We start from the raw sequence: 14,948 nt of genomic DNA, 5'->3' as shown, positions 1-14,948 counted from the left end.
TCTCAACATGACCTGGAACAAAAGTTGCATTGTAATGACGAAGCCCTCGCCTTTAATAAAAAACTCAGTTCACCATTTATTTCCTGTTGGTGGTGAGGGAAAATGTTGTCCTTCATAGACAAGGAAATCCTCAATGTGTGTGTGTGTGTGTGTGTGTGGGCTCATACTACAGATGGTTGAAGTTGCCTTAGGATGAATTCACATGTTTGTGCAACCATGCAGTGTGAAAAAACACGAGTCATAACAGTAATGAGATAAAATGACTCACGACTAAAAACAAATATAAACACTTCAGACCGCGGTTGTCTTACCGCGTCCTCTAAATGCTGCTTTGTTAGATACAAACTTAAGATGGGTTTTTTTTTTCTCCACAGGATAGAACAATGTGCTTAGTTTTATTTGCCTTTTTGTTGCACACTGCCCTGTAGCTATGAATAATGCTTAACTTAACATCACCTCCAGGTGATCATTTTTTAAGTGCAGGCTGTTGGGTTGAATTCATAGTTGATTTTAATAAAACTAAGATGACAAAATAACATTGGCTGTTGGAACATATCGTGTCGTCCGTCCTACCCATGCCTCTGTTCAGATCAGCGACCTTGGTCATTGTACGAAGGGGGAAGTGTCACACATGCGTCTTTGCTTCTCAGCCTGCCTCTCTCTCTCTTGGATGTCCCTTTATAGGGGCTGTTTTCTTGTTATTTGCTTTGATTACCAACCTGTTAAATTAGGCAAAACTTTGCGTTAGAGGTGTGAGGTTTGATGCTGTTTGTGTTTGTCTTCAGCTGCAGTACAAAAAGTGTCCTCATGTGTTGTGTCAGTAATCCAGTCTAGTTTCCTCCGTGGGATGTCACCGACAGGATGAGCATAATTTATGCATGCAATGCAGCACACCTGGGGGAGGAGGGGTGTAATGATGTCCCACATGCAAAGAGAAGTGATGGATTCTGCTCCGGTTCAACGCGGCACCTCGGGGGTTAAATCCGATACAGCAGTTTACACTGCGGATGGATGTTCGCTAGTACAGAGGAGTCCCATGCTGTAGCGGAACTGCAGATCCCACACAGATCACTGCCAAGCTAGAGGGGATTTGCTTCGATCCCATGAGCGCGTAAGACGACAGTTGGAGGGAAGGATACATTTTGAAGAAAGAGATGTTGGGAGAGGACGTAGACCCGTGCGGGGCAGAGAAAGCATTAGGGCGTAGCTGCAGGGAGTGTTTTCCTCACCTGTAGTCATAATTTCAGTTGTTAGAGAGCTAAGAAAAGAGAAAGGAAGGTGGGGGTCAGTCCCTCCCAGCGGTTATTGGTGCGGTTATGCACTAAGGCTGCCGAAGTGCGTGTGCAGGAATCTCCTGCTGGATTTACAGAGGAGTAACTGGAGGTTGAAGATACGGTGTCCTCTGTAGTGACCAGGATGAACTGATGTAAGTACTGTACCTCTGATCTTCTATTCATCCAGCATCTGAATACTTAAGCAACAAACTGAAGTGATGAAGGGAATGAAGTGGACTGTCTGTCGTACTGTGGGCTTTAAATAATTCAAGAGTGTGTGTTTCACGGCTGTAATGGTTGGTAATTAAGTTTTATGTCAGAGTTAATAGGTTTCAGCTTTTGACCTTCCTATCGCGCGTGCAATGCTGCATCTCTCCTGCGATTATCCCCTCCGTTAGAGAGCCACAGTACGGTGTCTGTCCATGCTGTATGTGTGGAGTGTCACTTGTCTCTCGTGGGACCTCCAGGCTGGTGCTAAGGCATGGGCCCTCATTAGCATTTGAATATGTTTTCCGAGGCAGGGGAGTTTTAGCAGTTGTCAGCACTCCCCAGCACATCGTTTTCAATCTCTGAAGTGATCAATCATCTTATTCTACTTGTTTGCTGCTTCACTGCCAGCAGCCACAGCGGAGTGTGATCCTGTTATTGTTGATGTCTGCTGTCTTTGGCCGCAGTGCAACTGTTCTGAAAGTATCCTCTTTGCAATTTGCTCACTGCTGGTAAGCTAGTATTTATTTCAGTGTCATTCCTTGTTTGAGAAAGAAATATTTCTTTACCTGCTTTACTGTTTGCTTTCAATCATGTGTGGACACATCTGTAGCCGGACTGAGGAAGCTCATTCTGGGGCTCTCCAGAAGTGTGTAGAAGTCGTGTCTGAGATGAGAGTTGAGAATGAAATTATGGATTATAAAATAGAAGATCGCATTATGCCATTATCGTGTCTTATTAAATTATCCGAATTTAATTTCCTTAAGTTGTTTCTGTTTCAGGATCAGCAAAATGATCGTCTAAATTCATTACCAAAATAACATTTAGTTGCACTCTGTGTGACGTGTGAGTATCCCGCCATTAGCCGCAAGCATCTTCTTTTGTAATACTTGTTTAAACAGCCACTTTTTCACTCCCCCGGCACTGGAAAAGCTTTGTGAAAATGAGCTACCTCTCTTTGTTTTCCTCAGGCCTTACAGAGAAATCCAGCAAATGGGCACTAGAGAGAAAGTAAATGTATTTCCTTTGCTGTATTGCATCATTTGTTTCAGTCAATCCGCCGCATTTAATATAACAAGAGGTTATTAAATGTTCTCCAGTGTTCGTGCTGCAAGTTTCCCTTAAATCACTCCGTTGCAGCATCACAACGGCAGAATTAATGAGGGCTATTTTTAGCTCCTCTGGTCCCAGAGTGGTCAAAATTGAATAAGGCTCTGCCTCACCCCTAAACCACACTACAACACAAAATCTAGTCCTCCAGTCAAAGAACTGAACACCATTTTGCATCAGTTCTCTCCTCAAAACAAAACACATTTAGTTTTTTCTGCTGAACAGAGAGTTAGGGAGCCAACGCTCTTTAATTGTAATGATACACCAAAATGAATGACCATCTTTGCTTCCCTCTTCATGGGTCGAGTTAGCTTCGTGTAGTGATGACTCATTGTGTATAAAACATTTTAAGGAGGTTTTCTTCTGCCTTTTTGGTTCAGGTTTTTACTTACCCCATGGATGAATACAACCGATCGCTACTTCATATAACAAAGCACTTGGCTACATCATTTCTGTTGGGTTAGAGTTGATTCTTTTCTGTGTTTGCGATAGCGATGGTGAATAGTCTGGAAAGGGAAAAAGAAGTAATAAGAGGATGTAAGGCTTGCACAATAGATTAGCTTTTTTTTTTTTTTTGCATTTTTACTATTTCGACTGCCAAATTGATATTTGGAATTGAAATGAACTGTCAAAAGTGAGAGTCCTGGCAAAGTGGCTCGTGGACTTGCCAACAGTAGCCAAAATTTAAAAATATTCCATTTTACTTGAATCAGAGGTTGCTGCCAGTTCACACGAGGACTCATTTTTGTAATTCTCCGTTTTTATTTAATCAGAACACAGATAAGCTTTTGTATATTTATAATACACACACTTTTGTGGCATTTTGATTTTATTGACAACACAGTTTGAGAAAGAGAGAGAGAGAGAGGGGAATGACATGCAGCAAAGAGCCCAGGCCAGACTTCGACTTGGGCTGCCGCTGCTAGGACTTGATACGTGCTCCACCCGGTGAGCTACCAGGGCACTCGGCCAATAAATAACCTTTAGGTACTGCCAACACGTCTGCCCCCTATACTGGTAACATTGGCCATATTTCTCATTGAACTTTCAAATAATTAAATTAATATAATAATACCACTTGGACGATTTTATGGCATTTGTAATGGACCAAGTGATGAATAAACAAAATAATCTGCAGATTAATAAGTAATGTATGGCTGCACTGGATGATTACTTTCATAAATTATTATTATTATTAAAAATACCATTTGTTTAGCTGTTGCTTCTCATTGAGGTGTCTTAAAATTTGTGCTGCATTGATTATTAATTATTCGATTAGTCAATCAACAGTTTTGTATTACTGTAAACTGAATATTTTTGGAGTTTTGGACCGTTGGTGGGCCAAAACACGAGACATTAGAGGATTAGGAGACATCAACAAGGACTGTCTTTTTGACCGAATGATTAATCCGTTATTAATCAGGGTAATGGTCTGCAGATTATTCGATAATGAAAAGAATTGTTATTTGCAGCACCATTTCAGAAACGTAGTTTTGTCTGACAGACAGCCCCAAAGAGACTCAATTTACTGTCATAGATGACTTCTGGAAAACTAGAAATTGTTTCCATTTTTTCCTCAAAACACCAGTTGCAGGAAATTATTATTCCCTTGACAGACAAACTTTTATATTTGCTCTGATTCTTGAATAATTGTGTCATTTACCATTTGTGTATTCAGTCCACATGGCCCATTCTGACCACCGCTTTCCGGTCCTTTCTCCACTCAGCTGTGTGATCCATCTGTGTTGTAGTCCATCTGTGTTGTAGTCCATCTGTGTTGTAGTCCATCTGTGTTGTAGTCCATCTGTGTTGTAGTGCTCGCTCCCAAGTTGCCCGGTTGTAATCCCCCAAGCATGACCCAACCAGCATGGTGTGTCTCCGCTATCGAGCGGCTGCCAAACCTGGCTCCGGCTTGCGACATGAAGCTTCTCTTGGCGCCAGTTGTTTGTGGCCATTAAAGGTGTGCACAACAGTGTCACAAAAAGTCATAAGTCACTGCGTGCTGACGTACAGGAGCAGAGCAGAGTCGACTTCAATGATGGGACACTGTTTCGCTTTTCATTCTTTTATGTTTACTTTGGAAATTAGTCTTTTTCACTGAATAACTAAGATATTTTTGTTGTGGTTGTTGGTTGTGAGGCTTAATCTACTACTACTTGTTTTGTTTTATTGTTCTGCAAAGAACAACACCTTTGAGGTATTCTGAAGAAAGGTTACCATGTTTGTTTTTGACAAATGTCAGGCCATTAGTGCAGTGAGCTATTAATTCATACAGCTCATCTAAAATGTCTAAAAAAGGGCTTTTGTTTTTAAATTAATTCAGCGGTGTCTTTTTTTTTTTTTTTTTTCTTTAAACCTCCCACAGTTGAGAAGAACCTTCAGACACGGCCTGAAAATGTCAGGCCACTTGAACAACACCACACTGTTCCCCCCTCTGTTACCAGAGCAACAAGCTCTGCAGGAGGAGAAAGCAAAATTACATCCCTTCAAAGTGAAAGGTGTGTGTGTGTGTGTGAGTGTGTGTGAAAGAAACAGGGAGGGTGGGAGAAGGAGAGATGCACACTGCAGGAGTGGCTAAATCAGTTTTTGTTTTTACTCCATTTTAGATTTCTCCTCCTCTTTTGCGCCATTTGGGATCCCATTTAATTTCACAGTGATTTATTTGTATTGGATCAGACACAGTAAACATTCTCTAATCATATTTTCCAGACAACAAAATCTCACAACCCACGCTGTAACACAGGCCCTAAACATTAGATGCTTCTCTGTGTGTGTGTGTGTCCATGTTCGTGTTATGCTGCATAAAGACTTTTTCAAACGATGAACTGGAAACAAGTAGCTCCTGTAACTTTGCAGTTTAGCGGCAAACCATCTATAAATTTCGACAAAATGTTAAAGTTCTTTGCATCAGCGTTTTCACAGTGCTGATCTAGAAGACATGGGTATAAATCCTCCTCCCTCAAAGAGCAAACTTTCCAGTGAGAATTCATGCCTCTGTCTTGTTAATATTCAGATGTCTTTTTTTTTTTTCCTCTCTCTCCACTCAAGTGCAGTGTATTCAATTTAAAAGGCCAGGGGGAGTTCCCCTGTGCAAACTTTTGTTCACCCTCCTTGTGTGTGTCCCAGCATAAGCTGCTTGAGGAGTCTGTGACTGTTGCTGCCAAGCTGAGAACGTCTGGGGCCACTTGTGGCGATTTATTCAGCTGCCTGTATTCCCAGACACTAGCGTTTGGCACTTGGCCGACAGGTCACGACGGACATAAGGATGTTGTTTTGAAGGAAGCCTGAGTAAAACAATATAAAGGGCCGTCCCTACAGCTAAAGTACGAGGTCAGCTTTATATCATACAAAAACAATAAGAACTGTTTCCATAAGACTTAAAAAAGATGTTTTTTCAAATTGTAATTGTTTGCCTGTGGCTCATCCAGAAATTTAAGCATCATTATCACTTTTGGGAACTTGATAGCCGTACAATTAGCAGGTTGTCATGCTGATGAAGTGCATATTAATCTCCAGCATGAGGCTGGACTGACAGTTGCTCTGTGTTTTGGGTTTGAAGCTGCCAACAAGGTGGCAAATGGTGTCAACGGAGGGTCCAAACGCTGAAAACGAATGCGCCCGTTAATGTGAGATTCATCTCCCCTCGCTCGTCCGTCATCACGCTTTAATGTGCCGCAACATGAGATCACTCTTCCCAATGAATTCTCTGCCTGGGTGGCCGCACTGTAAGCGCTCTCTGAGGTGTCAGAGAAATTACCCGCAGAAGCAGGAACAAAATGTGTGATAGTCTCACCTATTAAGGTCACAGACCCGGGATCAATTTACATGACAAATCGGGGTTATTGCATTAGGTGCTGTGATGTGGGTTGTAATTTCCCCCAAAGGAATGGGCCTGATAGTATTTTATACGCAGTCATTGAATGTCTAATGTGTCGTGAGATTGTGGTGGAGGTGAAATGTTATAGAAGAGAAGATAAGATAAGAAGTGAGCGGCGGGGCGCAGAGGACGGCGCTGACCTAACAGCCGAAGGAGTCGACCTTCATCTCATCCTCGCCGGTTGTTAATGTGACAGAGGGTGTGCTTTAATGTCAAAGACTTACTGTCAGTGCGGCCTCATTGCACCTAGCAGGGTTTTTCTTTTTTTTCATCACTGTATAATTGAATTCATCGCACTGTAAACATGGGACCTCACACTGTGGACGCACTACAAAGGAGAGTATGTTGATAGCATGTGGTCTGTTTGGCAATGTGTGTGTGTGTGCTGCAAATATGTGCTGTCTGTATTACTGTGAATAGGCGACTGTGTAAAACTTGAAACAAACCTAATAACCCGCTGGGTGCAGCCTTCTCTGTTGATGGCTGTGACAGTTTGTTTCCTTATTAAATTTCACCAGTGACGAGTTCAGAAACACTGGGAGTGCTTCCCTCTTTTAATAGAAACTCTCACCTTAGTAGATGAATTGAAGTGGGTATGGGCTTCAGTTAGTACGTACTTATTATTGTCTTTCTTTCCTGATTTTACAGTGAACGCTGTGGTGTATGTATATGTGTATATTCCTACTGAATTCAAGATTATGTTCAGTATACTGCAGAAACACTGAACCATTGATTGTTCCTTTGCATCCATTTCAGGAGCAAACTGGCTTCAACACTGACATGTTTTACCTTTTGTCAATTTAATAATCATCTATGCAAAAGAAAAAAAAGCTTTTGGGATGTAGCTTATGTAGCGAATATGTTAAATGGATTTGATTAAGGGGCGTTTGGTGTTTACCCAAGGAAGCTTTGGCAAGGCACATGACTTCTCTGTTGACTGAATCTGTGTGTCCCTTTTGTCACAAGACGGATCACGGCACCAGTATGACCTGTTGCCTTATTTTGCTGAACACTTTTTTGTGTGTGCTGATCACACTGCACTGTATTTTCTGTCTTCCAGAGCGCAGCGATGGAGGAGACTGTCATTTGGGAACAGCACACAGTAACACTACACAGGGTAGGTATCTGTTATCCTCCCTCAGATGCTCTTTACATCAGTCTATGTTGAGACCCGTACTGTATCTCTCTCTCTCTACCTTGCCTGTTTTGCTATCTTTGCTTCCATCCCTTATCCCTGCCTCATTATTCCCTCCCGTTTTCAGGATCACATCATGTAGGAAAGCTTCTCACTGTGTACACAGTTGCAGGTGGAACAGACAACACAAAAGTGTTTTCAGAGCTGCATCATTCTCTCCCACATTTTTGGCTGTGGAGCCTAGATAACCTACACGAAAGCTGCATTTTGTGCATGTTTCTTCACATGAACTACACTAAAGATCAGCCAATGAGCTTACTGGCAGTGAAAAATGTAATTTTCTAATCTGTTTAGAGAAGAAGCAACAATGTAGGCTCTTTCTGTCTTATTTGTTCGGTATTTTGGTCCACACAGATGGCTAAATCAACATCCTAATCTTTGTTTCTCTGTGTGCAGGCACCAGGGTTTGGCTTCGGGATAGCCATATCAGGAGGTCGGGATAACCCTCATTTTCAGAGCGGCGAGACCTCCATTGTCATCTCGGATGTGCTGAAAGGAGGCCCAGCCGAAGGCCTACTGCAGTAAGAGTTTGTTCCATTATCGGCGGTCTGGTCAGATTTCGAGTTATTTGTATTAAATTACCCTGCCCGTACAGAAAGACTCCACCATGTCTGTTATCTCCCGTGTCCCTCTCTAGGGAAAATGACAGAGTGGTTATGGTCAATGCCGTCTCCATGGACAATGTGGAGCACGCGTACGCCGTCCAGCAGCTTCGTAAAAGTGGAAAGATTGCCAAAATTGTAAGTATTGGCATTCTATTATGACTTTTTTTGATGTTTTTTAAAACTAAAGTCAGGAACTCATTGTGTAATCATATGTATACTAACAGGTTCTGTATTTAGATATTTATTTCTAATAGAATTGATCAATGGACTGATTCACCTTGCTGTAATTGATTGGTTGTCCGGATGATCTCATATCTTATTTCCTTTGACCAGACAATCAGGCGGAAGAGGAAGGTGCATGTCCCCATGGGCCGCCTAGGGGAGAGGGAAACTATGTCAGAACACGATGAGGAGGAGGATAGCTATGATGAAGAGATATACGAGACGCGGAGCGGACGCAGCGGTGCTTACAGCGGTGTGGGCGGGGCCATGGGCAGGCGCAGCGGCCGGAGTAGTGGGCGAAGGGACAGGGAGCGTGAACGCAGCGGCTCGAGGGAGAGGAGTCTCTCCCCACGCTCCGACCGCCGCTCACACAACCTGCCCCCACGTCCTGCCAAGGTCACACTTGTCAAATCGCGTAAAAATGAAGGTGAGGCTCACAAAGTCGGGGATTTAAAACAGGAGGGAAGTGAAAGCAAGTCTTCTGTGGTAATCCAGGAAATCACCTGCCATTTTATTTACCCAGCAATTATCAGACAGCCAGACTTTTAGAAGACCTCGAAATCAGCATTGGTCACCTGCCAGGATGAACAGAACTTGCCAGCCACAGCAAAATCTAAGTTAACTCAAGTAAATCTAAGTAAAAGAGCAATTAATCTTCTTTAATCAGTACTGTTAATCCCAGCGGGAGCATCGGCTTGACAGCAAAGCTCGGTCAGTGTGGCGTGGTCACGTGAACTCTGTGCTAACATTGTCTTTGTTGCTGTCGTTCACTTTGTAAGCAGAATATGGCCTGCGCCTGGCCAGCCACATCTTTGTCAAGGACATTTCCCCTGAGAGCCTGGCAGCCAGGGACGGCAACATCCAGGAAGGGGATGTTGTACTGAAGGTGAGGGAGAGGGGGTGGGAGACAAGCAGCCGGTGAACATTTGATATGTATATATCATAAAATATTCAACATGGACGAAACTACTGTAAACGACTGTACATTATTTTATTTTCTCCACTTTCGTTTTGACGGAAATGAAGAAAATAATTGATATTTTGCTGGAACTGACTCGTATTTACTGAATTAATGAACTTAATCTGCTTTTATACATCAAGTCTTTCAAATCTGGAGAACATAAAGTAGCTCTGTGTGCAAAATGGGTGCTTTTTTTTTTTTTGCTGTAACAATTGTCAGTCATTTCTTACATCCAAACTCTCTCACATATTTTTCCTTTGAATGCCAGCACTTAAGAAATGCAAGGTTAATAAGACTGATGTGCGAGTTAATGCTGTACAGCCCTTTTTAAACCTGTGTAATTATTCCTTTTTTAGGCTGTCTCATCGCTTTACAAATTGATTTTTAACCTGCCAAACATAATCATTGTTGCAGTTAATTTACATCTGGGCTTGTGCTTAGCTTAAATACTAATGTGACTGATATATTGCAGCTTTGTCATGTCATGGCTTCTTTTTCTGACTCTCTCTCAGATCAATGGCACAGTGACAGAGAACCTCTCCTTGATAGACGCCAAGAAGCTGATAGAAAGGTCAAAGGGCAAGCTAAAAATGGTTGTGCAGAGGGACGACAGGGCGACCCTGCTGAACATCCCTGACCTTGATGACAGCATTCCTTCAGCCAACGCCTCCGACCGAGACGGTGAGAGTGATGTGAAGTGTTGGGTTTATCTGACTGAAACCAGACTTGTCAGCGTTTTGTTTCAGACTGTAGTCGTTGAACCAGTGGCTTTTGTTTGATCAGACATTTCAGATATTCATTCACTGGCATCCGATCATTCGAATCGATCGCATGACAGGCATCGTAGCAGCCGCTCCCGCTCTCCGGACAGGCGATCTGAACCCTCAGACCACTCCAGACACTCACCCCCGCAAATCAGCAATGGCAGGTAAAAATCACCCATTAACAAATTTATGTTTCAGACTTTTAGCTGTCACGACAAAAATGCAACAGAAGGGATAAGCGTAAAATTGTAATCTGTCATTTTTATGTATCTTAATTTAGATTTTCTACTTTAATTCTAAACCACCAACACAAACCCTGACATTACCAAGTTAATCTATCCAAACAATTAAAAGTAATCGGGATCAATAGTCATTATATGTATGCAACTGATGTTGTCATAATGTCTGTACCTCTATCTGTCAAAGTTTACAAGTCAAACGAGACAAGCTTGTTTTTCTTTGTAGTTTTCGGTTCTGAAGGACTTTCGATTTTTTTTCTTTTTTTACTCAGGTTAATACCAGCCATTGGCCCATTCAGCACTTCTTTGACTGTAATCTTGTTTGAAAGTACCTCATTAAGTCTTTATTTAAACTCAATAGAGCACCGTAGTTGTTCTCCTTTCAAGCTGCTCATTGACCTGAGAAAAATAAAAGTCAACTGTTAAGCTGCGCAACAGTAAATCTTGGTCAAAATTCGGGTTGAGAGCCAGGTCAGATAACTCTGCTCTGCTCAGTGTAAAACGTCAATGCTCGACCTGAACCACTGTGTGTGTGTGTGTCCTCTGCTATTTTTATACATAATTATATAACGTGCCAACGGAAAAAAAAATCTTAAACATGATGCCACATGCTAAACACAGGAAAATTCGCAACTAGCAAAAATAATGCGATTCTTTTTCTGCCCCTTTTTATTCTCTTTGTACTTCAACAGCTGGAGAATACCGTAAGTTTGACAACATTACCCAATGTGAACAGTCACTAACAGTAGTTGTAGTAGTAGTAGTAAACTTACCTAACTTACTAGATTTAATGTAGATTAATAGATAAGTAGGTCTAGTTTTAGGTGTTAGGACCTTTAGAAACAACTTGAATCCCATGAAGAAATTCTGTATCAGGAAAATCTGTTTTGTGTAACAGCAAATTTACACCTAATGCATTATAGCTAGAGTGGTGTTATACCACATCAATTATTCAAGGACACATCTTGTTTTGACTTGAGATGTGAAAGTATCACAGGATCCCCGAGTGTCTTGAATGTTTTGTTTGGCATGAGGGCAGCAAGGCTCCAACAATGGTGGAACAAAAGGCCGTCACCAACTATAAATGTTAACTGTCTCCTCTTTTTATACATGTGACTGCTCTTTTGTAAGATCTTTCTCTCTTTACATGTGTCGAATTTTGGCTTGTTTTGGCTTTTTATTTTTTATTAACTAAATCTGTGGTAAATATTAACAATTCTGTATCTGTATCCGCAAAAACGTGTTGTCATAAGTCACATCTAGGTTACTTCTAATTGACAGGAAGTAGATTCTGGGACAGGATGTTTCTTATTTATCTGAACCTGCTCTGTGACCTGTGACGTTTTCTCTCAGTTCAGGAAGTTGGCAGTTAAAAGTCGAGCCTCCTCCAGGAAGAGTTGAAAAAGAAGTTTGTTCCTTTGCAGCCATTTCCAAACAGGGTCCTTCATGGTTACTTGGGCACACAGCCTGTGAATAAAGCAGTATTTTGCCAGTGAAGTTGTGCCAGTGAGCAGGCATGTGACCAGGAGGCTGGAGTTAGAGCCATGAAGCTGCACCACTGAACAGCCTGCTTTGCTTACTTCTCTTCCCTTTTGATTTCACATAAACCACTTTGGGGATGTTAGCGCTTATCAAAACATGGTGAAATATCTGTCATCATTTGCAATTTACGACTCTTAATTGGCCGGGGTCACCGTGTATCAGTTTACACAGCCATGCCAGTTTTAAAATGGCATGGAAGTCAAACGTTAGCTGGTCTAAAGCCAGAGTCACACAGCGAAATTCACCTGGAGGACAGAATCCACTCCGACACTCTTAGATAAGCTGCTCTAAAAATAGAGCACAAAAGAGTGGAAAGACAAAGTGGTGACCTTCAAGACTAAGACGTAGCCTCAGACTCGAGTGGTACTTTTCACCTGTTTTCTCAGCTAGTGCTTGTCCGCTGCAGTCAGGAGAAAGTTTCATACAGTCTAGGTCAGATGTTAAAATGTTGCAGCCTTAAGCTCTCTGGTTGCCTCCAAGCTCTCCATTTATGATCTCACATGTTCCTTTTCTAAAAAATAAAAATGTACAAAAGCGTGTATTTCTGTTTGCAGTCACAGAAGTCGTGATGACGAACGGATGTCGAAGCAGGCTTCAACACCAGCGAAGCTACCAGAGGAGGTTCCTCTGCCCAAACCGAAGGAGTCGGCTATTGCTAGAGAGGAGAAACAGCTCCCACCGCTCCCAGGTGATATAACAATGATCCATTGTGTATACATGTGTTGTTGACTTGTATCCATAGCTATGTACAAACACAACACATTAGTGGAGGTTTTTCTGTCCACGATAGGCAGTGAAATAAAATTTTGTTTGAAACAGTCATTTTTTTAAAAGCACAGCTACTAAAAAAAAAAAAGTTAGATGCAGACGCCTGCTGAGCTTGGCTGAGTTTGCCCGAAGCCAAGTGAAAATAAACCGTATGAGTTGATCTAGTCTGACGTTCCTGCCAGCCTGCAGTACTCTGCTGACTTTCTGTTTGACCTCCCTTCTCAGGACGACGTGTGCCTTGAGTGTGCCTGTGTTTGTGCATAAGTGTCTGTATGATTAAACGTAACCTGTGTGTGCAGCTTTATCATTTGTGTGCTCCTTCTCGGTTCTAAGCTGTGTATCTGCAGCATTGTTCAGGTCTAACAGTAATAAGGAGTATTCTTTTTCATCATCTGTCTGTGTTCATAATGTGAATTTGTGTGTTTTCTTTTTTTTTAATTCAGAGCCCAAGCCAGTGTATGCTCAGCCTGGACAGCCAGATGTAGACCTGCCAGTCAGTCCTTCTGATGCCCCTGTGCCAAGCGCTGCCCACGATGATAGCATCCTACGGTAATATTTCAGTATATTTAAGTCTTTTTAAAACAACAGCACATTTTGAAACAACTGTTTCAGGTCTCTCCAGTGGTCATACTGCCCTCAGTAATCTATACAAATCAGGGCACAAGTCATTGCTCTCAACGCTGTTAAGAAATGTGAATTGTGGCACGTACTGGTTTGGTTCTGTTTCTATAGAACGATTTTACAACTTTGCTTTTGTAAGCTCGCTAAAGAGTAAACCGTGTCGACAAAAGAGAAACCTGGCCGCCATCCAAGAGTCACGCAACTATTCATAACGTGACGTTCCCTTTGGAAAGAGGGAAATGCCTTCAAATGGTGTCATGTCAAAGTGTTTATCCACCCTCCCTCAGGCCAAGCATGAAGCTGGTGAAGTTCAAGAAGGGGGAGAGCGTGGGGCTGCGGCTGGCTGGGGGGAATGACGTAGGCATCTTCGTAGCAGGAGTGCTGGAGGATAGCCCAGCTGCTAAGGAGGGCCTGGAGGAGGGCGACCAAATTCTCAGGGTGAGATACTTTATTTTTAACATAGCATGTGTATGACCCGACAGCTGAAATCAAGTAGTTGTTTTTAAATTGAAGAGGCTGTTTGTGAATTTGCAAAAGTTGTCCAAAAAATGTGTTTGTTTTAACAGTGTGTACCTGATAATGTGTGTAAACAGCCACGTTTTATGAGGTATGCATCCTCAAGCTTTTCCCTTTTTTTTATGCATGGTTTAACACACTGGCTGCTCCAAAATTCCTGTACCTTCAGGCTGGTCTCTTAGCAATGGCCCAGAGGGAGTCAGAAAACACAAAAAACTGTGTTTCCTCTCTCTGTGTTTGTCCCATTTCCTCAAAGCCATATATCTCGCTGTCTGTACCTCCTCCTCCTTTCTCCACGTATAATGACGAATGGCTTGAGTTCTTGCAGTGCAGTAAAACCTGCAGTTACCCAGGCAATACTGAGGACAGGAAGGGCTATGTAAACCTTTATCGAAAAAAAATAAAGATTTACTCTTTACACTGTCGTTTACTCTATGGACAATAAAGCTGACCCCCTTAACTTACACTTAAGTCCTAACAGCCACAGTTATTTTGTGTAAAACATAAAGCAATAACCTTCATCTTCCCCAATTCCAGGTAAATAATGTAGATTTTGCAAACATAATCCGAGAGGAGGCGGTGCTGTTCCTCCTGGACCTTCCTAAGGGTGAAGAGGTCACCATTCTGGCCCAGAAGAAGAAAGATGGTAAGTGAAGTGAGTAAGGAGAGGAGACGAGACAGGAGACGGTTTCTGTTGGTCGCATTGGCCCTCTGTTTCTGACTTTGTGCTTTTTCCTTTTCAGTGTACCGGCGGATCGTGGAGTCAGATGTCGGTGACTCCTTCTACATCCGGACGCACTTTGAGTACGAGAAGGAATCTCCGTATGGCTTAAGCTTTAACAAGGGGGAGGTGTTCCGTGTCGTGGACACCCTCTACAATGGCAAGCTTGGCTCCTGGCTGGCTATTCGCATCGGCAAAAACCACCAAGAGGTGGAGAGGGGTATCATCCCCAACAAAAACAGGTGACAGCAAAGTAATAGACGTACACTGTGTGTCAGTTATCTCAAAGAGTGACTTGCGGGTTAAATGCTTGTCATAACAGTAGA

At 42.4% G+C, this 14,948-nt stretch overlaps 1 protein-coding gene across 11 annotated transcripts in view; it reads left to right on the top strand.

The window, feature by feature from the left end:
- The window catches only part of tjp1b (tight junction protein 1b), a 53,221-nt gene that overhangs the window by 28,789 nt on the left and 9,484 nt on the right, over positions 1-14,948 (top strand). For 6 of the 11 annotated variants that reach the window (XM_019269260.2, XM_019269258.2, XM_019269257.2 and 3 more), the window contains 13 exons: positions 7,529-7,585; positions 8,060-8,184; positions 8,301-8,403; positions 8,602-8,917; positions 9,270-9,376; positions 9,964-10,132; positions 10,235-10,379; positions 11,147-11,158; positions 12,551-12,684; positions 13,208-13,313; positions 13,673-13,823; positions 14,439-14,547; positions 14,645-14,864. In XM_019269260.2, the coding sequence (XP_019124805.2) occupies positions 7,529-7,585; positions 8,060-8,184; positions 8,301-8,403; positions 8,602-8,917; positions 9,270-9,376; positions 9,964-10,132; positions 10,235-10,379; positions 11,147-11,158; positions 12,551-12,684; positions 13,208-13,313; positions 13,673-13,823; positions 14,439-14,547; positions 14,645-14,864 (1,754 nt within the window). The remainder of the gene's footprint in view (positions 1-7,528; positions 7,586-8,059; positions 8,185-8,300; positions 8,404-8,601; positions 8,918-9,269; positions 9,377-9,963; positions 10,133-10,234; positions 10,380-11,146; positions 11,159-12,550; positions 12,685-13,207; positions 13,314-13,672; positions 13,824-14,438; positions 14,548-14,644; positions 14,865-14,948) is intronic. The other 5 variants (XM_019269263.2, XM_027272949.1, XM_019269256.2 and 2 more) reach the window with 3 other exon arrangements.

This window comes from Larimichthys crocea, chromosome XXI (assembly GCF_000972845.2).
Source record: "Larimichthys crocea isolate SSNF chromosome XXI, L_crocea_2.0, whole genome shotgun sequence".
In the NCBI taxonomy this organism is placed as follows: Eukaryota; Metazoa; Chordata; class Actinopteri; family Sciaenidae; genus Larimichthys; species Larimichthys crocea.
The sequence above is the reverse complement of the archived record's forward strand: the minus strand, read 5'-3'. Positions and strand labels throughout refer to the sequence as shown.